The 25919-nt window shown below is 37.1% G+C and overlaps 1 protein-coding gene across 4 annotated transcripts in view; it reads left to right on the top strand.

Annotated features, from left to right (window-relative positions):
- LOC127868113 (BAI1-associated protein 3-like) overlaps window positions 1-25919 on the top strand; it is a 163011-nt gene that overhangs the window by 55954 nt on the left and 81138 nt on the right. For all 4 annotated transcript variants that reach the window (XM_052409723.1, XM_052409724.1, XM_052409726.1 and 1 more), the window contains one exon: window positions 25116-25182. In XM_052409723.1, coding sequence (XP_052265683.1) covers window positions 25116-25182 — 67 coding nt within the window. The remainder of the gene's footprint in view (window positions 1-25115; window positions 25183-25919) is intronic.

Consider the following 25919-nt stretch of genomic DNA (forward strand, 5'->3'; position numbering starts at 1 on the left):
CCCTGGTAAGCAGTCTGCTCAGTCTAATCTTATACAACACTTTACACACATGCAAGTCCAATTTTCACTGAAAGTGTCGTCCCTGGTAAGCAGTCTGCTCAGTCTAATCTTAAACAACACTTTACACACATGCAAGTCCCATTTTCGCTGAAAGTGTCGTCCCTGGTAAGCAGTCTGCTCAGTCTAATCTTAAACAACACTTTACACACATGCAAGTCCCATTTTCGCTGAAAGTGTCGTCCCTGGTAAGCAGTCTGCTCAGTCTAATCTTATACAACACTTTACACACATGCAAGTCCCATTTTCACTGAAAGTGTCATCCCTGGTAAGCAGTCTGCTCAGTCTAATCTTAAACAACACTTTACACACATGCAAGTCCAATTTCCACTGAAAGTGTCGTCCCTGGTAAGCAGTCTGCTCCGTCTAATCTTAATCAACACTTTATGCACAGGCAAGTCCCATTTTCGCTGAAAGTGTCGTCCCTGGTAAGCAGTCTGCTCAGTCTAATCTTAAACAACACTTTACACACATGCAAGTCCAATTTCCACTGAAAGTGTCGTCCCTGGTAAGCAGTCTGCTCCGTCTAATCTTAAACAACACTTTATGCACAGGCAAGTCCCATTTTCGCTGAAAGTGTCATCTCTGGTAAGCAGTCTGCTCAGTCTAATCTTAAACAAATCTTTCCACACTTGCAAGTCCTATTTTCGCTGAAAGTGTCGTCCCTGGTAAGCAGTCTGCTCAGTCTAATCTTAAACAACACTTTACACACATGCAAGTCCCATTTTCACTGAAAGTGTCGTCCCTGGTAAGCAGTCTGCTCAGTCTAATGTAAAACAACACTTTACCCACATGCAAGTCCCATTTTCGCTTAAAGTGTCGTCCCTGGTAAGCAGTCTGCTCAGTCTAATCTTAAACAACACTTTACCCACATGCAAGTCCCATTTTCACTGAAAGTGTCATCCCTGGTAAGAAGTCTGCTCAGTCTAATCTTAAACAACACTTTACCCACATGCAAGTCCCATTTTCACTGAAAGTGTCATCCCTGGTAAGCAGTCTGCTCAGTCTAATCTTAAACAACACTTTACACATATGCATGTCCCATTTTCGCTGAAAGTGTCGTCCCTGGTAAGCAGTCGTCCAATTTTCGCTGAAAATGTCGTCCCTGGTAAGCAGTCTGCTCAGTCTAATCTTAAACAACGCTTTACACATATGCATGTCCCATTTTCGCTGAAAGTGTCGTCCCTGGTAAGCAGTCGTCCCATTTTCGCTGAAAGTGTCGTCCCTGGTAAGCAGTCTGCTCAGTCTAATCTTATACAACACTTTACACACATGTAAGTCCCATTTTCGCTGAAAGTGTCGTCCCTGGTAAGCAGTCTGCTCAGTCTAATCTTAAACAACACTTTATGCACAGGCAAGTACCATTTTTGCTGAAAGTGTCATCCCTGGTAAGCAGTCTGCTCAGTCTAATCTTAAACAAATCTTTCCACACTTGCAAGTCCTATTTTCGCTGAAAGTGTCGTCCCTGGTAAGCAGTCTGCTCCGTCTAATCTTAAACAACACTTTATGCACAGGCAAGTCCTATTTTCGCTGAAAGTGTCATCCCTGGTAAGCTGTCTGCTCAGTCTAATCTTAAACAACACTTTACCCACATGCAAGTCCCATTTTCGCTGAAAGTGTCGTCCCTGGTAAGCAGTCTGCTCAGTCTAATCTTAAACCACACTTTACACACATGCAAGTCCCATTTTCCCTGAAAGTGTCATCCCTGGTAAGCAGTCTGCTCAGTCTAATCTTAAACCACACTTTACACACATGCAAGTCCCATTTTCCCTGAAAGTGTCGTCCCTGGTAAGCAGTCTGCTCAGTCTAATCTTAAACCACACTTTACACACATGCAAGTCTCATTTTCGCTGAAAGTGTCGTCCCTGGTAAGCAGTCTAATCTTAAACAACACTTAACACACATGCAAGTCCCATTTTCACTGAAAGTGTCGTCCCTGGTAAGCAGTCTGCTCAGTCTAATGTAAAACAACACTTTACCCACATGCAAGTCTCATTTTCGCTTAAAGTGTTGTCCCTGGTAAGCAGTCTGCTCAGTCTAATCTTAAACAACACTTTACCCACATGCATGTCTCATTTTCACTGAAAGTGTCGTCCCTGGTAAGCAGTCTGCTCAGTCTAATCTTAAACAACACTTTACACACATGCAAGTCCCATTTTCCCTGAAAGTGTCGTCCCTGGTAAGCAGTCTGCTCAGTCTAATCTTTAACAACACTTTACACACATGCAAGTCCCATTTTCGCTGAAAGTGTCGTCCCTGGTAAGCAGTCTGCTCAGTCTAATCTTAAACAACACTTTACCCACAGGCAAGTCCCATTTTCGCTGAAAGTGTCGTCCCTGGTAAGCAGTCTGCTCAGTCTAATCTTAAACAACACTTTACACACATGCAAGTCCCATTTTCACTGAAAGTGTCGTCCCTGGTAAGCAGTCTGCTCAGTCTAATCTTTAACAACAATTTTCACACATGCAAGTCCCATTTTCGCTGAAAGTGTCGTCCCTGGTAAGCAGTCTGCTCAGTCTAATCTTAAACAACACTTTACACACATGCAAATCCCATTTTCACTGAAAGTGTCGTCCCTTACGTAAGCAGTCTGCTCAGTCTAATCTTAAACAACAATATACCCACATGCAAGTCCCATTTTCACTGAAAGTGTCGTCCCTGGTAAGCAGTCTGCTCAGTCTAATCTTAAACAACACTTTACCAACATGCAAGTCCCATTTTCACTGAAAGTGTCGTCCCTGGTAAGCAGTCTGCTCAGTCTAATCTTAAACAACACTTTACGCATATGCAAGTCCCATTTTCGCTGAAAGTGTAGTCCCTGGTAAGCAGTCATCCCATTTTCGCTGAAAGTGTCGTCTCTGGTAAGCAGTCTGCTCAGTCTAATCTTAAACAACACTTTACCCACATGCAAGTCCCATTTTCACTGAAAGTGTCGTCTCTGGTAAGCAGTCTGCTCAGTCTAATCTTAAACAACACTTTACACACATGCAAGTCCCATTTTCGCTGAAAGTGTCGTCCCTGGTAAGCAGTCTGCTCAGTCTAATCTTAAACAACACTTTACCCACATGCATGTCCCATTTTCACTGAAAGTGTCGTCCCTGGTAAGCAGTCGTCCCATTTTCGCTGAAAGTGTCGTCTCTGGTAAGCAGTCTGCTCAGTCTAATCTTAAACAACACTTTACCCACATGCAAGTCCCATTTTCACTGAAAGTGTCGTCTCTGGTAAGCAGTCTGCTCAGTCTAATCTTAAACAACACTTTACACACATGCAAGTCCCATTTTCGCTGAAAGTGTCGTCCCTGGTAAGCAGTCTGCTCAGTCTAATCTTAAACAACACTTTACCCACATGCAAGTCCCATTTTCACTGAAAGTGTCGTCCCTTGTAAGCAGTCTGCTCAGTCTAATCTTAATCAACACTTTACACACATGCAAGTCCCATTTTCACTGAAAGTGTCATCCCTGGTAAGAAGTCTGCTCAGTCTAATCTTAATCAACACTTTACCCACATGCAAGTCCCATTTTCACTGAAAGAGTCATCCCTGGTAAGAAGTCTGCTCAGTTTAATCTTAAACAACACTTTACGCACATGCAAGTCCCATTTTTGGTGAAAGTGTCGTTCCTGGTAAGCAGTCTGCTCAGTCTAATCTTAAACAACTCTTTACGAACATGCAAGTCCCATTTTTGCTGAAAGTGTCGTCCCTGGTAAGCAGTCTGCTCAGTCTAATCTTAAACAACACTTTACGCACATGCAAGTGCCATTTTCACTGAAAGTGTCGTCCCTGGTAAGCAGTCTACTTGGTCTAATCTTAAACAACACTTTACGCACATGCAAGTCCCATTTTCGCTGAAAGTGTCATCCCTGGTAAGCAGTCTGCACAGTCTAATCTTAAACAACACTTTATGCACATGCAAGTGCCATTTTCCCTGAAAGTGTCGTCCCTGGTCAGCAGTCTGCTCAGTCTAATCTTAAACAACACTTTACCCACATGCAAGTCCCATTTTCACTGAAAGTGTCGTCCCTGGTAAGCAGTCTGCTCAGTCTAATCTTAAACAACACTTTACACATATGCATGTCCCATTTTCGCTGAAAGTGTCAACCCTGGTAAGCAATCTGCTCTGTCTAATCTTAAACAACACTTTACACACATGCAAGTCCCATTTTCGCTGAAAGTGTCGTCTCTGGTAAGCAGTCTGCTCAGTCTAATCTTAAACAACACTTTACACACATGCAAGTCCCATTTTCCCTGAAAGTGTCATCCCTGGTAAGCAGTCTGCTCAGTCTAATCTTAAACAACACTTTACACACATGCAAGTCCAATTTTCACTGAAAGTGTCGTCCCTGGTAAGCAGTCTGCTCAGTCTAATCTTAAACAACACTTTACACACATGCAAGTCCCATTTTCGCTGAAAGTGTCGTCCCTGGTAAGCAGTCTGCTCAGTCTAATCTTAAACAACACTTTACCCACATGCAAGTCCCATTTTCGCTGAAAGTGTTGTCTCTGGTAAGCAGTCTGCTCAGTCTAATCTCAAACAACACTTTACCCACATGCAAGTCCCATTTTCGCTGAAAGTGTCATCCCTGGTAAGCAGTCTGCTCAGTCTAATCTAAAACAACTCTTTACCCACATGCATGTCCCATTTTCACTGAAAGTGTTGTCCCTGGTAAGCAGTCTGCTCAGTCTAATATTAAACAACTCTTTACCCACATGCAAGTCCCATTTTCCCTGAAAGTGTCGTCCCTTGTAAGCAGTCTGCTCAGTCTAATATTAAACAACTCTTTACCCACATGCAAGTCCCATTTTCGCTGAAAGTGTCGTCCCTTGTAAGCAGTCTGCTCAGTCTAATCTTAAACAACACTTTACACACATGCAAGTCCCATTTTCCCTGAAAGTGTCATCCCTGGTAAGCAGTCTGCTCAGTCTAATCTAAAACAACTCTTTACCCACATGCATGTCCCATTTTCACTGAAAGTGTTGTCCCTGGTAAGCAGTCTGCTCAGTCTAATATTAAACAACTCTTTACCCACATGCAAGTCCCATTTTCCCTGAAAGTGTCGTCCCTTGTAAGCAGTCTGCTCAGTCTAATCTTAAACAACACTTTACCCACATGCAAGTCCCATTTTTGGTGAAAGTGTCATCCCTGGTAAGCAGTCTGCTCAGTCTTATCTAAAACAACTCTTTACCCACATGCAAGTCCCATTTTCCCTGAAAGTGTCATCCCTGGTAAGCAGTCTGCTCAGTCTAATCTTAAACAACACTTTACCCACATGCAAGTCCCATTTTCCCTGAAAGTGTCGTCCCTGGTAAGCAGTCTGCTCAGTCTAATCTTAAACAACACTTTACACATATGCAAGTCCCATTTTTGCTGAAAGTGTCGTCCCTGGTAAGCAGTCTGCTCAGTCTAATCTTAAACAACACTTTACACACATGCAAGTCCAATTTTTGCTGACAGTGTCGTCCCTGGTAAGCAGTCTGCTCAGTCTAATCTTAAACAACACTTTACCCACATGCAAGTCCCAATTTCGCTGAAAGTGTCGTCCCTTGTAAGCAGTCTGCTCAGTCTAATCTTAAACAACTCTTTGCCCACATGCAAGTCCCAATTTCGCTGAAAGTGTCGTCCCTTGTAAGCAGTCTGCTCAGTCTAATCTTAAACAACTCTTTACGCACATGCAAGTCCTATTTTCACTGAAAGTGTCATCCCTGGTTAGCAGTCTGCTCAGTCTAATCTTAAACAACTCTTTACCCACATGCATGTCTCATTTTATCCCAAAGTGAGGCTCATTTGTTTTATCTGGATTGCAATTGAAATCCATGGGCCTACAGAGACATTCTCAAGTATTCTTCCTGGGTAGAATCAGTTCTGTTGTCTTTGGCAAGTTCCAGAGATTGCTGCCCTAGTAAGAATTAAATCATAGCCAAGAACTTCTTGGTTGAAAAGCAGACAATGCAGATGTTGCATCACAGCAAAGTCATCAAGGTTTTCAAGTTTTAAAGGCTTCATTTCCAACCCTTAGTTACTGATGAACAGCAAACAGCATAAAACCATCGGGCTGTTCTGGTTTTATGCTGGTTGTAAAAGCCATTTTAACTTTGCTCCTTAATGGGTACGGTTTATAAGAAAAATTCCATAACAGTGGAAAATATCCATGATGAGACTTTTTTTGACTTCACAGACTTAAAGGGATCTTTTCACGCTTTGGTAAATTGACAAAATTGAAAAAAGTTGTTTCAGATTCGCAAATTTTCGTTTTAGTTATGATATTTGTGAGGAAACAGTAATACTGAACATTTACCATGCTCTAATATAGCCATTATATGCATCTTTTGACGATTATAAAACCTAAAAATTATAAAGCGTTGCAACGCGAAACGATTGAATAATTTGGAGAGTTCTGTTTTTGTCGTTAAATTGTGTATTACTACGAAGATTGCTTATATAAGGTATAAAATGCAAAGCGTATGTGTACTCGGCGGAATAGCTCAGTAGGCTAGAGCGTTTTTACTTCAGAACTCTGGCAGGACTCCAGGGGTTACTGGTTCGAAACCTGCTCCGGGCAATGTTCTTTTCCTTTTTTTAATTTTATTCTTGATTTTTTACTGGAGCTTTTACGATCTAATGTTTACATTTATCAATATAAAGCATTTAATCAATAAGTTAAAAAATGCCAAAATCTGTGAAAAGGCCCCTTTAAGTGGGACAACACTTTACGCACCTTAATATATCCCTATTGTTCTAGAACGTGGCTCAATGATAGTTTACCCATCAAAACCACATGTTATGACATATTATACTTGTATTTCATAACAAGTGTATCATAGCATGTTTATCAAAATCATGATTGAATATGAATCTGGGTCATGTGGGCTTAGAAACTAGGTCACAGGGTCACATGCTTTCACATGACATGTTTTTCTTCAGAAGGCTTGGGATAAGGTTTCAGAGCTTTCAAATAAGTGAGAAAAAAATGTGTGAAAACCGAATTCGCGGATTATTTCTATTATGTAACTACATGTAATCATTTATTTGTGTTAAAGATAGTGATGAGGAATATGAACTTGATGCGCATGATCAAAACTGTTATGTACGGGCCCTCCAATATGTGAACATGAATGCGATCCTGAAAAAAATCAAATATCTATAAATAATTAAAGAAAGTGATGTTCACTACGTTTAGCGCAATTTCTGCCATCCACCACACTCCCACTATGGACAAATTTTCGTGAGCGTGGAAAATCACTGCAATCTGTAGGTGTTTCCATCATGATAGATCAAGTTGATAGTGGCTGAACACAGCGGGCGTTATCCGGATATCGATCTCACGGTGGACCACCGCGATTGCGGTGGACCATCGTGGCCTCGGTGGTTTGCGGTGAAATACAGGTAAATGTTAATGAACATGTATATTTCGATATTGCAGATCGTATAATTTTTACTGATAAGTTCTAGAATGTTTTGTTACATTTGTATGTACATTTGTTTACATTGTAAGTTGATTGTCAACAATCGTCATTATTTTATATTGTTTACCCTCGTTCCAAAATCATTTGACATGTCGTACACCGAGCATGATGTACTTTATGTTTTTTTCTACAGATTCTGCGTGAAGATTTACTTGTTGTTTTACTTAAAGTATTGTTTGTTTTTGTTAAAATTTCCGACATAAGTGAAAAGATGCGTTCACATACCATCTGTTCTGTTATGTGTTAAAGGATGTAAACAACATATTGTCCATTTTATTCGATATAGTAAATTCATGTAGATATCAAATTCTCCTTTTTATTTGATATAGTAAATGGATGTAGACATCACATTCTCCATCATTATTTCATATGAAAACAAGCGTTTTATTCGTATTGTAAATACGACACATGTACAATAAATAGACATACATATACATGTATAAAAAAATCATATTTATAACATTATCAGTATTTAAATGCATATTTATAATATTATCATAAAAACTAATCAGTGTTCTTACTATATGATCTTTTCGCATGACTGTGATATTAAATATTTTGGAATTTAATACTTACTGTGGATGTCTCGAATTTGTACATGTACTTTTCGATATTGCAGACCGTACATTTGTATAATGTTGTTGCTGCACATGTATTTCACTGCGAACCACCTAGACCGTGGTTACATCAATTTCTCACTGACAATGCAATTTGCCATGGCGAAATCATCGTGTTCAAAGGTGAATCGCGGTAGGATAGTAATTGTCCACTTTGGGCTGAATCACGGTGATGAGTGGTGGATGGCAGAAATCTCGTTAGAATAAGCGCAATCATGTAGTGCTCAAATGTTTGGCGTGTATAGGCATGTATAGGCATGTAAAAGTTGTCACTTGATCTGAACTGGTTTTATTTTGGCTTTTCAAATGGCGAGCTATTGTTTTTGTAAAGCAACATTTTAAACAAAGTTAAATTCAAGAATGTATTGCTGTTTAATCAGTTTTAGTTGTCATCCATTGTCGGATCACAACTAAATGGATTGTATTCGTGAAATTGTTTGACAATTCCAGCCTTTAGTGGCAAACTATATATATTGTATACAATAGACTTTCAGTCAGCAGATACACCATTTAATCATCCAGTGAAAATTGTAAAATGTTTCTTTTCTAAATTGATTTAGAAACTCGTTTGCTCTCACGTGTTGACAATTAGATGCTTGTTTTGTGACATTTACAAGATGGAAGAGCTATTGGATTGTGTTTGAGTGATTGAAAGGTTGTACATTTTGTTGAATTTTCAAATGTTTGCATCTCCCCTGGGATGATTCAAAAGTGAAAAGTTTTTTCCTCGTGAGAAAGATCACGGTTTTAATTTTGATTTTGAACTTTCTTGGCTCCTTAACATTGCCTTGTTCATGATAAACATGTTGCCTTTTTGTTGAAAATCTTCGATGTATTGTCTGTAGTGGAAATTAAGGAACTTTGCCATCTTTAAAACATTGTCAATTATGTTTAAAAACCTTGCTTGACCTTAAAGTAAGTAACAGACACATTAGTTATGAGTCAGATATGTGAAATATTTATGATTGACTGGGATTCATCAAATGAAAACTGCTATTGACCTGTAATCAACAAAATCCAGTGGCCATGATTCATTCCCAATCAAAGAAAATCTTTTAAAAAAAGTAGACCAATTCTGTGGAAAATCATTAAAATATAATGTATTGGAGATAAACATAGCACTTGAAGCCTCTATATGCATTGGTAGAGCTAGACTTCAAATTGCTGTGGCGCAGTGGATATGGTGTCCGCCTAGAGATCAGGAGGTCAGAGGTTGGATGCCCACTGTTGGAGCATTCTTTATAATTATATCTCCCCCATAGAAACCAAGACAGTACTGGTTCTAGTTTCAGGAAACTTTAACCATAGTCAAACTTGATTCAAGGTTTACATTTAATTGGGGTAAGTACGTGTTGACCATGATGGAGTAACCGTGATTGGACTATGATTTGACTCATGGTTACCACAGTTGGGCCATAATCAAATTATGACAACCACAGTCAAACGATTGTCTAATCATAGTGATGACATTATAGCGATTATGTACGCGTGCCATAGGTCTTTTTTGTGCACACAATAGCTATGACATGTGCGCATTTGCATGTCACAGCTTTTGTAATCTCAGGTTATAAATATTTCAACCATGTCACTACCATTTTGTTGCATTTTTAGCTCACATGAGCACATAGTGCTCATGGTGAGCTTTTGTGATCGCCTTTTGTCCGTTGTGCATTGTCAACATTTTGCCTTGTGAACACTCTAGAGGCCACATTTATTGTCTGATCCTCATTTAATTTAGTCAGAACATTTGTCCCATTGATACCTCGACTGAGTTCGAAATTGGGTCATGCTGGGTCAAAAACTAGGTCACTAGGTCCAAAAAAAGAAAAACCTTGTGAACACCGTAGTCACATTTGATGCCCAATCTTCATGTAACTTTGTCAAAATGTTTGTCTAAATGATATGTTGGTTGAGTTAAAAAATGGTTTGGGTCTGTTAAAAAACATGGCCACCAGGGGGTGGGGCAGTATTCCTTATATGGCTATAGAGAAACCTTGTGAACACTCTAGAAGTCACAATTTTTGCCCAATCATCATGAAACATGGTCAAAACATTGGTTTCATTGATATCTCGTACGAGTTCGAAAATGGTCAAGATTGGTGAAAAAACATGGCCGACAGGGGGCAGGGCAGTTTTCCTTATATGGCTATAGTAAAACCTTGTTAACACTCTAGAGGCCACATTTATTGTCCAATCTTCATGAAATTTGGTCAGAAAATTGTTCTGTATGATATCTTGGATGAGTTTGAAAATGGTTATGTTTGCTTGCAAAACATGGCTGCCAAGGAGCGGGGCATTTTTCCTTATATGGCTATATGGCTATAGTAAAACCTTGTGAATACTCTAGGTGCCACATATTTATTGTCGTATCTTCATGAAATTTGGTCCAAAGATTGGTCTCAATTATATCTTGGATGAGTTTGAAAATGGTTACGTTTGCTTGAAAAACATGACTGCCAAGGGTGGGGCATTTTTCCTGATATGGCTATAGTAAAATCTTGTTAACACTCTTGAGGCCACATTTATTGTTCGATTCTTCATGAAATTTGGTCAGAAGACTTATTCCAATAATATCTTGGATGAGTTAAAAAAATGATGCCAGTTGATTGAAAAACAAGGCGGCCAGGGGGCGGGGCATTTTTCCTAATATGGCTATAGTAAAACCTTGTTAACACTGTAGAGGCCACATTAATTTTCCGATCTTCATGAAACTTGGTCAGAAGATTTGTCCTAATGATATCTTGGATGAGTTCGAAAATGGTATCGGTTGCTTAAAATACATTGCCACCAGGGGGCAGGGCATTTTTCCTAATATGGCTACATGTATATACATGTGTATCATGCTTTTGTATAGTCTCATTTATAAGACGCGCAAAGAATTTAGAGATACTTTTTATATGGGCTAAATTCTTTGGAACATCTCATCGTTGAAGGACCTTTTTTTGTGTTGTAAACCAGAAAGTTTAAATTTTCATCAATTTGCGTAAATTGCAAAATAACATTACCAACTCATTCAAAACTGTATTTAACGCTGTTTATTCTTCTGCATTTAAACCAGATGCTTTACATCGAGGTCGTGTTATCGTTTTATACCTACACAGCGAGCGAATTGAGAGATATTGAAAAATTGAATAGTGGTTGGATTTAAATTGATCAGGCGTGCAAAATTAAAAGTGTCATTACATAATTTTTATGGAACATTATCGAGAAATGAATTATCTACACAGGTATGTAAATATTATTGCAATCAATTGATATTAAGTGTCTTATATCGGGGCTTGAATGTTGGGCACAAGATCCTTGCGCAACAATATAGACAAAGAAGAAAAATTCCCACCATTAATAGAATGGTTCAGCCGTTGGACGCTTTAAATATTACTAATATAAAAAGCAGCTTAATATTTTAGAGCGTCAACAAGTTGGACTAGCTTTTGTAAAACCTTGTTAACACTCTAGAGGCCACATTTATTGTCCGATCATCATGAAACTTGGTCAGATGATTTGCCCCAATGATATCTTGGATAAGATTGAAAATGGTTCCTGTTGGTGGAAAAACATGGTCGCCAAGGGGGCGTGGCATTTTTCCTTTTATAGCTATAGTTAAACCTTGTTAACACTCTAGAAGCTGTATTTATTGTACGATCATCATGAAACTTTGTCAGAAGATTTGTCCCATTTAAATTTTGGACAAGTTCAAAAATGGTTCCAGTTGCTTGAAAAACATGGCCACCAGTGGGCGGGGCATTTTTCCTTATATGTATTTATGAATCTTCTTGAAACTTTGTCAGTATATTTGTTAATATGATATCTTAGATGTGTATGAAAATGGTTCTGGTCTGTTGAAAAATGTGGCTGCCAGGGTGTTCACTAGTCATGAAAGTTGGTAAGAACATTTTATTCTAATGACATCTTGGGCTGCACAGAACAGGTCAGTTCCTTTGAATCTCAGGTGAGCGACTTTGGGCCTTTCAGGCCCTCTTGTCTAGATTTGTGGGGAGGTTTTAACGCAGCAAAATCTTTAAGTTGTACCATAAATCCAGATGCATCTCATGCTTTTGAACAGTTATTTTACCTTACAGTCATTAGGCACGTCATTTCATTTTAATCCTACGCCAAGAATTCTGGTTGCTATGGCAACAAATATATATAAAAAATATGACAATAGTGGAGTTTCACCGGTAGGGGACCATAATGCTTGGCAATCTCTTGTTTGATATCGAGCTATACATTTGGTTTGGCTTAATGAGTGCTGACAGGTCATTGATATGCTTCTGTATTTATTGTCCACTATACAAAACATAATATTTATAGTCCACAGAAAAGTGCACAACAGAATCCCCCTGGAAGTGAGGTTTTGGCAAGAAACAGATATTTACTGTGTTTATTGTTCTTGTGAAGAGTCTGAATATTCACATTTGAGGTCTTCATAGCATGTCTGGTTAATAAATAATGTATCTCTTTCTGTTTGTAATGGACAATTGGTTGGCAACCAAAGTGAAAGTTGAATGTCAAACTGACCTAAAAATGCTAAGTCGAAAAAACAGTTTCATGTACTTTCCCTGCTATAAAAGAAACTTGCTGCTTTAGCAAATACACTAACGATTATTAAGGTCTGACTTTGTTTTCCAATTTATGACTCTTACAGTGTCTCTTTGGACAGTTATTCTTTCCAATACACTTATATGTTACTTTATCTTGTTTTTACATTTGAGTAAGACCTTAAGGTTTGTTTTGTTAGTGATAGCTTAATAGCCCAGCCTTGCTTGTTCAATATGCCATTGATAGGAAAAAAAGTGTCAGTATTATATAACTTGAACAATTAAATCTCTGCAACTCAAAAAGACCATAGCTCTTTCAGTGCTGGAACCGAATTTTGAAGGCCTTTGCAAACAGTTTGGATCCAAATGAGACGCCACAGTACGTGGCGTCTCATCAGGATCCAAACTGTTTGCTATTCTGATAGTATTCTTTGAAAAAAATCTAAGAAAATGCTAATTTTAGAAATTCCGCAGACGACATTTTAGCAGACAACAAATTTCCCAGCATGCAAAGGGTAAGACTCCAGGCTGTTGTCCACAAGGGATGAACAAATATTCTTGTTGCCAGCATGTCGCAAATAACAGCTGATAATCTATTTTGAGAGTTGTAAAATGGAATGATGAGCATGTTAAATAGGAACTCAAATTGACAGATCTATAATTAACTTGTCAATTTTTTAAAGGCGCTTGTCTAGCCAAAATTGCTAGAATAATTCCTGTAAATCTTACTAAATTCTTTGTTATTCCACCGGTAGGTTGAAATATAGTCTGTCCATTTCTCCTTCCGGCGTTCCATTTTTATGCCCCTTTTCAAAGAAGAGGGGGTGGGGGTATATTGTTTTGCACATGTCGGTCCGTCCGTATGTCCGTCCGTCCACCAGATGGTTTCTGGATGATAACTCAAGAATGCTTACACCTAGGATCATGAAATTTCATAGGTACATTGATCATGACTGGCAGATGACCCCTATTGATTTTGAGGTCACTAGGTCAAAGATCAAGGTCACAGTGACTCGTTCTTGGATGCAGTTTAGGACCACATTTGCAGATTATATTATGTACTGGTGTCATGGGGTCTCCGTCCCCACCAGATGGTTTCCGAATGATAACTCAAGAACGCTTACGCCTAGGATCATGAAACTTCATAGGTACATTGATTATGATTGGCAGATGACCCCTATAGATTTTGAGGTCACTAGGTCAAAGGTCACAGTGACTCGTTCCTGGATGCAGTTTAGGATCACATTTGCAGATTATATTATGTACCGGTGTCGTGAGGTCTCCGTCCCCACCAGTTGGTTTCCAGATGATAACTCAAGAACGCTTACGTCTAGGTTCATGAAACTTTATAGGTACATTAATCATGACTGGCAGATGACCCCTATTGATTTTCAGATCACTAGGTCAAGGTCACAGTGACTTAAAATAGTAAAATGGTTTCTGGATGATAACTCAACAATACTTACGCCTAGGATCATGAAACTTCATAGGTACATCGATCATGACTGGCAGATGACCCCTATTGATTTTCAGGTCACTAGGTCAAAGGTCAAGGTCACAGTGACTTGAAACAGTAAAATGGTTTCCAGATGATAACTCAAGAATGCTTACGCCTAGGATCATAAAACTGCATAGGGATATTGATCATGACTTGCAGATGACTCCTTTAGGTCACTAGGTCAAAGGTCAAGGTCACAGTGACTCGAAAGAGTAAAAATGGTTTCCAGATGATAACTCAAGAATGCGTACGCCTAGGATCATGAAACTTCATAGGTAAATTGATTATGACTGGCAGATGACCCCTATTGATTTTCAGATCACTGGGTCAAAGGTCACAGTGACATAAAACATAATCACACAATGGCTGCTACTACAACTGACAGCCCATTTTGGGGGCATGCATGTTTTACAAACAGCCCTTGTTCAGAGTTTAAAAAAAAATGCTTTCAGATATTTGGCTGATTTTTGTTATGTGAGTCAACCTTTATGACTAACTAATGAACTGTGAGTTTCATTCTGGTCCAGTGATTTTTGGCAAAGTTATGGGCCTTGGACTTGGCAATGTTCTTTATAATAACCGTTTTCCGGAAAAAAATTATGACACACTTTAAAATATTAACCTGGTTTTTGATATGTGAGTCAATCAAAATGACTTACAGATATAGTGTGAGTTTCGTTGTGGTCCTCAGATTTTTGTAGGAGTTATGGGCCATGGATTTTTTCTGTATAACAACTGTTTTCCGGAGTTTTTTTACAAAACGCTTTCAGATATTAAGCTGATTTTTGGTGAGTGAGTCTTCCACGATGACTTACAGAATGAAGTGTGAGTTCTATTGATTTTTCACGAAGTTAAACAGGCCTCGGAATTCTCTTCAAAATAACACGTCTGGATTTTTCTCCAAAATGTGTTTGGATAGGCTTGTAAATTTGTCAAATATCAATGGACTGTAACTTGTTTTCAATTGCAATATAGCTGCTGTTTTACTTTTAAGTGCAGTAGGGGGCATTATGTTTCGCAAACACAGCTCTTGTTCCTAATTCTTTAAGTTTTCATTTCATAAAGTTTGATACTAGAAAAAGAATTAACAGTTGAATGATAATGTTAGATTACATGTTCGTTTCAAAACCAATAGCTTACTAGAATTCATGTAACCATCTTTATCTTCTGAATCAAAGTGATAAATGTTACCCTTGTCGTGATAAATTCTATTTCAAACGATGGAAATCTTACCACAGTATGCATGACGTTCTAAAAAACATGTGGTTGCCTCAAAATATGTTATTTGGCATTTAATAAAGCACACGCTTAGCGACCTCATGATGCGACTTCACTGCCTTCACACTGCATTCTTAGATGTATTCACAGGTTCCCTACATCATTCTCATGGAGGGCAACATTTTGCACACCTGCACGCTTATGGCAAAAACTCGTGTATATGCAGATCATTTGACTTGTAAAAGCCACCCTTTTCAGATACGTCCTTTGTGCAGTGTCCTTCTGGCTTCAATGGTCATGGCGCTTTAGAAGACCTCACGGCAATGCAAACACCATCCCACAGGGTTCTCTGCAACACCGCCACGCAAATGCTTAACTCTGGCGGTGTCTTGAACTTGCGAAATGATATGTTAACATAATACAAAACAATGTGTCATGGCTTAGTGGCAATGGCAGTGTTGGTGGCAATTATACAATATAGACCTTCTGAATAATTTTTAGATGCGTGGGGAGCCTTGTGCGATTGCCAAAACGGTGTGAGGTTAGGGTTTAAGCAGACCACATATTCAGCAACAATTTTGTACAGGATGTTTAGCAAATTTCCCAATTTTGTCTGAAGAAATATTTATACTTCTTGTAAAAGTGAACATAATTTACTTGTCCCACTGGACTAGCTAGTTCTTAGCAAAGCAATTTCAGAACAAATAATGGGTTGTCTGAGACTGTTAAACAACCAATTACTGTCAGCCCTGTGATATAGGATATTACTATTTTATAGGATATACTTAATAGTTTTATAGTGATTGGTACTTTAATATTTCATTTTAGGTGTGAAAGTGGAGATGTATTTCCAAGCTACAAAATATATAATGATCTATTAGGGTGTGGGTGTCTCAAAAGATATTATTCATGCAAATATTGGCCTTTCTGTTTATTCCCTGAATTAAATAATGTTCAGTTGTCTGAAAGAAAATATTTTACTTTTGTTGTTATTGTAATTTATGGAAAGGAACCATTAATTGAGAAAACAAATAGGTGTCAACGTAGTTATTCTTTAGAAGCACTGAAAATTGTATATGACATATGTTTATTAGTGAATTAACAAACCATGATATTCTAGAAAATTAAGATATTTTGTGAGGCAAAAAGAAAATAACCCAAAATTTAATGATGTATGCTGCAAAAAAATCCAAAAGAATCTGCATTTCTGTTTGATTGAAGGTTAAACATTTAAATAACAATTAATTAAGTGCAAAGTAAATTTAACACAGGAAAAAGCAAATATTTCATTGAATTGTCATATAATATTCCGTTTTTGCTATGTACCATTTAAGTTAGAACATACAAATTCTTTAGTTTATCATATTGTTTTAAAATTGTGGCAGTGCAAGCAAATGGACTTTGTTATATAGCGAGTAACTTAATTTCCTTTTTTTCCCTTATAATGTTATAATAATGACAAAGACAAAAAAGCATTGTTGAAAATATAGATTACCTTGGTAATGATGTATGGTCTTGTATGAGGAACATTTTATTAAAACACATAATCACAAGACTTACATTCAACTGTCAAATAAACCTGAAAGGGTGATAAATTATAATGCCAATTGAATATAAATGTGAAGAGTTATTCATATTGCTTAAAACCTACCAAGCAAAGTAAAAAGTATGTCATCTTCTTATGCTTCTTGTTTGATAGAAGTTGTTTTTGAGAAAGCTTGGGTAATATGGACATGTTAAAGTTCAGTTACCCTGACTGGTAAAATGAAGTGAAAATAGGCTATGAACATTGTTTTCCTGTAAAATACCCAAAAAATTTCCTTAGATGTCCATTTATATCTTCATGTTAAGTCGTTTCTGTTTTATTTAAATTATTATTGTAAAAAAAAAAAATATCAATCAACAATAACTGTTTCTCAATAAAAGTAAATTTCACATGTATGGATCATTATTATAATCCCAAATAAGTTTGATAAAGAGGATATATTTGTTGGATTAAGTGGAATATGATATTAATCTACTTGTGATCATATAAAATAATATTTTCACGATCACAAGTGAATTAAAATCGATTTTCCACCCAAATCAACCAATTTGAGATTTATTTTATGCTTACGATTGATTATTTTTGTATTTTTGCCATTTGACAATCAAATTCCTTCCTAGGTGCCCAGAAATGTCATTACATGTATGTTCACTGGAAGCTAATTTGTATATTGTTATAAACGTTTATTGCAGAGTAGTCACCCTTGGTAAGATTGGGGGTCACAACGGGGAAACCAAACAATTTTATCTAAAAAAAAGTTGCGCATAAACAATTTAAATTATTGATAATTTTCACTGTTAATTTTTTTACTGTTTGAAATAGTGAAGACGGTAATCAGTTTTAATTCACAGATATTTCTCTATAAACCACCGGAAAGCATAAAATAAATGTCGTTATTTAATCAAGGACGAATGAAATGTACACATTGAAAGCCAAGAACAAAGTCACAGATGGCTTGAGATAATTTACTGTAATGACTGCGCCATAGCAGATAACTTGTACTTTGTGGTATATTCAATCATCTCACAATATTCCTTAAAGACATATCCTGACATATGTTAGTAATGTTTTTTGTGATGTTTAGTTGCAATGATGCTACTGATCAGAATTGCACAACAGATAAACTTCAATTAAAGGAGCCGAAAACAAAAGCAGACATGGTATTGACAAGTTCTGCAAACAAAATTTGATTACGGGGGCAATGAGTTTTTTCTGATCGAGCAATACCATGAGTGTGTTACTGAGGCTTGACTTGATATCTCATGTGGTTTGGTGTGTTTTGGCAGCATTTGAACATCCCAAAAGTGGTGTAATTTTGGGAGATCACTAACCATTCCCTCAAAATCCAGCTAAAGAAAGACTAGTTCAATTACATGAAGTATGGCCTTGATACTTTTATATCTCCCAGAAGGACAAGAGCCTGTAATTCCGAGGAGTATATAATGATTCTGAGAAATAGAAGCATGCAATAAAGAGTGAGATGTTACAGTAAACAATGCTTTAAATTGCTTTAGTTCTCCAGTAGTTAACTATGTGATGTTGTTTTTTATCAGGAACTAATCAGCCTTATTAAGAAAAAAAACTTCTATCCCAAAAAGCATTTTTGATGAAAAGACAATCAAGCAATATTGAAATGTTAGTCCTTGGACCATTGATTTAATCAAAGCGCTGAAGGCACTGAACATGTTCGCTATTGCATAATTTAACACGCAATTCATTTTTCAACATCAATCGCAAGTTTGAAATAAACACACGCCATTCAACTTTATAAAGTGTGTGTCATAGCGCACCGGTCGAGTTTTGTGTGCACTTTTTATCATCCTTATTATTTCATAGAAATAACTAAGACAAAATAAAAAACAGCATGCTTTTTGGAAGTTCTGAAAGCATAGAAAGTATGATGAAAATGGTAATGAGAACTTAATATAAAGAAAATATGCAGTTACCATCATATTAAAGGAATATTTTTTCTAATATGAAATGACTATCTCACCAAGAAAATAAATTAATAATGAAAGTTCCGTGTACAAAACTTTTGATTTTTTACACCATATACAAATTCAAAATATACAATAATCTTTGTATCTTGTATATGGAGGAATAAAAGTATATAAACATTGCTGTTTATGCTTTACATGTTACCCGAGCAGTTCACACGGTGTCAACAACGCTTACATAAACATAGGTATAGAGGACTAATGCGCTTTTAGGCGAAGCTGTTTCAGTTTTCATCTTAGTGACGTTTACATAACGCCAACAGACACGCATGAATATTTTCGAATATTTAATAAGCTGATTCGAGATACAACCTCTGAATTTTTGCTACATCACTGCGTACCGTAGGTTTCCACGTATAGCGCGCACCCGTGTATAGCGCGCAGGCTGTTTTTTAAATGCAAAAATGGAGAAAAAAATATTTCAAGACAATAAAACCACCAAATCGGACCGAAAATGGCCGCCATTTTACTATTACACAGTCCAATAATCCGGGGCATTGGAAAGCTTAATTAAGCATTCAAAATAGGAAGCGTCATTATGATTAGGAGCAGGGGTTGCATAGCACTATACTTTTCTGACAATTTTATAATTTTCTTGCAAAAGATTAACAGTCCACGTGCATTTCGTGAAAAACGTGAGAAAATAAGAATTAGTGTACATCGTGTGATTTTTCCTCGGGGAAAGCGTGGGCATTACCGGTAAATTTGAATTACGCATAGAAGACAGGGATACAATTGTTGAGGTATGCGGGCGAAGGACGATGTCAATATCTCTCTGTGTTGTAGTTCAGGCGATTGCTAACGATAGTTTGAAACACCACAGTTGAACGTTGAATATTTATACACACAAAATGCAATTGCATATTGTCACAAGTCGTGGCACATATTACTCAATATCATCTGCCAATTACGAAGTGCAAAATGATCCCCTTTCACACCTACCGTTACCCGTAAAAAGACCTCGTTCGCACCTACCTTTGCCTGCTCTCGACAACAATCCCCATCGTAATTCATCGAAAAGGAAGTGTTAAAACACAAACAAAGAAATGTCCGCAAGTTTATTCAAACAAATTTATTTTGACAAAACTTCTTCTACAGCGTTCATACCTACCAGTAGCGACTTATGGTTGTTTCGACAATGGCCCCTCAGTCAGTAAGATTATAGGGTGGTGGTTTTCTGGAAAAAAAACATGGCGGCCATTTTGATTATTTACGATTACACAACATATTTTTACCAATTTAGCAGCCAGGATAGCGTTGTATCAATGTATAACGCGCATCAACTTTTTAATTTGATTTTTGGAGGTAAAAAACTGCGCGCTATACGTGGAAACCTACGGTATGTGCTCAATTCAAAGGATGTAGCACTGTTCAGTGTAAGGAATTCCGGACTAAACTCTGTATGCTCAGACGACACAAATTGTGGCCCTGTTACAATTACGCGTTACAATCCATCTCGCAGAATTTCACTTTCACCTCCAAGATGAGAAAACAATCATTAGCGAAATAGTATAGTGTCACGATAAGAGAAAATCGTTTAATTATGATACCACAATGTTTGCCGTACATGGTCAGCACGTCTGGAAATCATTCCTTTATGTGTGGATAGGCTGCCATTATTAACAAGTTTGCTATTTTGAAATCAATTTTGTATCAAAAAGCATTGTTCGTAAATGTGGCATTTTCAATTCGCAATGAGATTTGTAATGACCTTCGTCATGCGAAAATGGGTCTTATTCCATATGCGCCTATCATATAAATAGCCCATTCAGCTATCCCTCCTTCTGGTAAGGAGAAACATAACATATTGAGTGATTTTAAAGCAAACAGCATCGCCTATGGCCTGACTGCGCAAGAGCACATCTTGGGTTTAACAAACGCTTGCCGAAGACCCATTTTTGCATGACGGCGCTATTGATGTGTGATTTAAATGTGTCGAAAGAAAACTGTGTTTAAATCAAATATAAACATACAATATATTTCGATAGTGAAGAAAGATACTCATAACAAGGCATATGAGGACACATATGAAGTGCTCTCCCGTACTATATTTTTTATTTACTTTTACAATGCTAACACACATTTCATGCGGTGAATATGCAGCTTACAAGTGAAAAACACAACACAATAGTTTAACTTTTGATAAATTGTATTTAATTATTAAGAAAAGTAAATTGCTAACTTTATTTCAAAATCAGCGTATACGCCGACTACATTTTTAAAAGACATTTATTGTTATAAATATATTTAATATAATATATTTAGTTGTTTTCGGTTTTAGCGATTATAAAGCATTTTCGAGGTTGCCTATAGTATGCCTGTAGTAATTGATGAACTCATATCCAACTGTCTATGTATTGAGAACTGTTAATATAAACAAGCTAAACCTTCTACTAACCTTCTACGTACTATTGCGTTGCTAGCACCCGTAAATACAAAAGATCGCCGCTATCTGTTGAGAACCAAAGAATGTTTTCCAGAAATACCCGCTGTAAAAGCATGAACGAGGTTATGAAACAGCTAATTCGTATTATTATTATAAATTGTTTCTTATATTCGGGTTTAGCGATTATGAAACATTTTTTTGTTTTTGTCTATCGTATCGCTGAAGTTATTGTTGAACTTATGTTCAACGTTATATAAATTGAGAATATAAATAAGCGTCAACTTTTTCCCAAATCTCTCAATTTACGACCTGTACTACGTCATTGAGTTGTATGTGAGAGCGTAACCTATCGCGTTGTTATCGCCCGTAAACTTTCCTTTGTTTATCGACAGGCGCATCTATTAATTAATAGCCTCATATCATGAATGCCAAAACACCTGCGAAAAAGAACCACGTGACCAAATAGGACGCTAAATGCAAATACCATGTGACTACGACTTTTATTATGTAAGAACGCTCCGCAATTCCTTTGAAGCCGGGGCCTTGTGATTGCTTTTACGTAAAGAATTGACCTCTAACTGAAGTAAGCAAAGGAAACGCAGCACCTAATTGACCCATTCCTTCTATGTGCGAAGGCAGATTGAATTTTACTAATGTATGGTTTTCCTATTATAACACACATTATAATGCGGTAAATATGCTACTAAAAAGTAAAAAACACTATAACTAAACTTTTGTTTTGAATTAAGTTATTTGGAAACCAAAATTCCAAACCTTATTTCAAAACAGTAAGACTTTAGTTTTTAGAGAATATTCTTGTTATATTTAAATGTTTTTCAACAGTTTCATCGATAATGAAACATTTTTTATGTTGTCTATCGTATCCCTGTAATAATTGTTGAACTCGTGGTCAACATATTATTAAGACCTGTGAATATAAACAAGCGTAACCTTATACTAGTGCGCTATTCTCACTCGGACTCCCCTTTGTTTATCGCCAGCCTCAGATTTATGAGTGAGATGAGGGAAAATACTACGTCACGCAGACGCAGCAGAAAGTGGACTATTTTAATCATTCAAAAACAATCTCCTCCGCGACACTTACAATACGATCATTGTTTTTTTATTCTTTTCTATAAAACACCATTCGAAACTAACGCATTTAACACGATATTAATATAATGTTTCCATTTGTGAATAAACATAATTGGAGAACTCAAACCTCTTGCATAAATTATACAACTCTTTCTTCGTGCCTAGTAAGCGGAAATTGTCATACCTAGGCCGTACCGACCTGAATTTAACACTAAGCACTTTAGACGGTCGCTAAAGTGACCATCTAAAAATGGACCAGTTTCTATGAAAAAGAAAACAGTCTGATTTTGCCCCCCTTCGAGAAGAGGGGGTATATTGTTTTGCACATGTTGGTCCACTCATTGTTTTTTATCAGTAACTTATCAGCCTTATAAAGAATACAAACTTCTATCCCAAAAAGTATTTTTGATGAAAAGAAAATCAAGCAATATTGAAATGTTAGTCCACTGACCATTGATTTAAAATTGGACCTGAGTTTCTATGAAACACAAAACATTTACTAAGTCTTCTTATGCTCCCCTTCGAAGAAGAGGGGGTGTATTGTTTTGCACATGTCTGTCTGTCAGTCCGTCTGTCGGTCGGTCTGTCTTACAGATGGTTTCCGGATTATAACTCTAGAGCGCTTAGGCCTAGGCTCATGAAACTTCATTAGTACATTGATCATGATTGGCAGATGACCCCTATTGATTTTCATGTCACTAGGTCACAGGTCAAGGTCACAGTGACTCGAAATAGTGAAATCATTTCCGGATGATAACTCAAGAATGCTTGCCCCTAGGATCATGAAACTTCATAGGTACATTGGTCATGACCGGCAGATGACCCCTATTGATTTTCAGGTCACTAGGTCAAAGGTCAAGGTCACAATGACTCGAAATAGTGAAATGGTTTCCAGATGATAACTCAAGAATGCTTATGCCTAGGATCATGAAACTTCATAGGTACATTGATCATGACTGGCAGATGACCCCAATATATTTTCAGGTCACTAGGTCAAAAATCAAGGTCACAGTGACTCAAAACAGTAAAATGCAGTAAAATGGTTTCCTGGTGATAACTCAAGAATAATTAGGCCTAGGATCATGAAACTTCATTGGTACATTGATCATGACTGGCAGATGACCCCTATTGATTTTCAGGTCACTGGATCAAAGGTCAAGGTCACAGTGACAAAAAATGTATTCACACAATGGCTGCCACTACAACTGACAGCCCATGGGGGGCATGCATGTTTTACAAACAGCCCATGTTGAAGTTTTTAAAATGCTATAATTACATCATATAAAATGCCTTAATTAAAAATTTCAGAGTAAATTGCATAATGATGTTTATATAAAAGACAATTTTGTCGGATCTTATTTGAATGACAGTTCCATCGGGTAGCACTGATGGTTCTCGTGTTATCAAGTGGGCAATCATATGAGACATGTCATGCAAAAATGGGTCTTATGCTATATGCTGCCAGCTTAGCTTCAGACCAGCCTGCGCAATCATCTCTCTGAACTGTCTTAAAAATAAGACCGCAGATCCTAGCATGAACTTGTGGCAGTCTTGGTAGCTCTTATCAAATTTTGCAAATGGGCAGACCCATTTTTGCATGACGGGTGTTATATATGTCAAGTTTAGGCTAGAACTGGTGAGGACATATTCATTTCTCTATGAATGCTTGAGGACAGATTATTACTGGAGACGGAAAACATTAATTTATATGCTAAACCATTGTGATAGAAATTCAGAAAAAGATTTATTGAGAAACAATGTTTTGTATGCATCATCAATATTATTTAAGGTGAATAAATGCTCGTGTCAACTGCAAGGGTATATTTGTTTACAGTTAACCCTTTCCCTCATAAGAAGCAAAGTGAAAATGGCTTTTGCAAACAGCATAAAACCAGTTACTCGCAGGCTGTTCAGGTTTTATACTGATTGCTGCTCATCAGTATTTAAGGGTAAAAAATGAAACCTTTAAAACTTGATTCTAGTAAGAAAGGTATTCAATTAAATATATCTTTCTAAGGAAACACAAATGGGTCAATATATGTATCTAAGTGGTAAAGGATTCATGTGCAAAACTGGAAAATTGGTTTTATCACAATCACCATAATAGATGTTCAAACCCGCCTAGTTTAGACTACAGGAGAAACAAGCAATAGATCAGTTTGATTACCAAGAAAAAAGCATTTTATTGAGACATTTGATCTTAAAAAGCAACATTAGTTTGTGTTGTTAATTTTACAGCAAATTTATAGAAGTTGGAAAGACCAAGAAGCTGCTATAATTCTGTCTCAGTAATTAAAAGTTTTTGCTTGCAGTAAGAGGGCACTGAGGTAAAACTCTTAAGGCCAAACAATGAAAGGTTCTTTATTGAATCATTACATTTTCTAAATACAATGTACTAGAAAATAGATTATATCCTAAAATGTCTTTAGATACCAGTGCATGCGTATTCCTTAGTAATTTTGCTGAGAATCTTCATACATTCATTGTTACGATTACAATTCCTTTGCAGGGTTAAATTCTTGTGAATGTTTATTTTAGATTTGAATATTTTTAACAAAATAAACGTAGTTACGCACCCTCACATGAATTTAAGGATAAATTGGGTCTGGATGTGAAATCCAACCAACTAATCCAACAAGCAAATCCAAAAAAAAGTGTGTATTCTTTTATGAAATCTTAATAAATTACTTTTCCTTCCTTTCAGCCTCCAATTGTGATCCTCAAAGCCACAGTTCTTAAAGCAAAGAATCTTGAGGCTAAGGATGCCGACGGTAAGTCTAAAATGGGGTAAAAAAACTTAATATATTGTCATTTAAGATTGATATATTTTTATTCCTTGTTTGAAAAAGCTTGGGACAGATATTTTGTTTTTTGCCTGTTCATCTTTAACATGGTCTGTAGGCCATTCTGTTTCAATTACCTATCTATGGAACTCTTTGAGTACCACGATTGTGCTAATTTGTATGGTAACTATTGAGGAAAGAAAGTGAAAAATTTATAGGTCAAGGTCTTTGATAGGCTGCAAATGCATGTTTTATCAACATTCTCTTGATTGTTTTGGCATTTTGTTTTAGATCCAATACAAATGTTCTGTTTCAATTTTATTTTTGTCATTTACTTTGGATGCAAATTAATACAGCAGTATTCATATTGGACAATGGCCTCTTTAAAAATGAGCTTAATCAAAATACACTTATATTTATGCCCCCCTTTGAAGAAGAGGGGGTATATTGTTTTGCTCATGTCGGTCTGTATGTCCGTCCGTCCGTCCACCAGATGGTTTCCGGATGATAACTCAAGAACGCTTCGGCCTAGGATCATGAAACTTCATAGGTACATTGATCATAATTCGCAGATGACCCCTATTGATTTTCAGGTCACTAGGTCAAAGGTCAAGGTCACGGTGACCCGAAATAGTAAAATGGTTTCTGGTTGATAACTCAAGAACAATTATGCCTAGGATCATGTAACTTCATATGTACATTGATCATGCCTCGCAAATGACCCC

Source organism: Dreissena polymorpha, chromosome 2, assembly GCF_020536995.1.
Source record: "Dreissena polymorpha isolate Duluth1 chromosome 2, UMN_Dpol_1.0, whole genome shotgun sequence".
NCBI classification, from domain to species: domain Eukaryota; kingdom Metazoa; phylum Mollusca; class Bivalvia; order Myida; family Dreissenidae; genus Dreissena; species Dreissena polymorpha.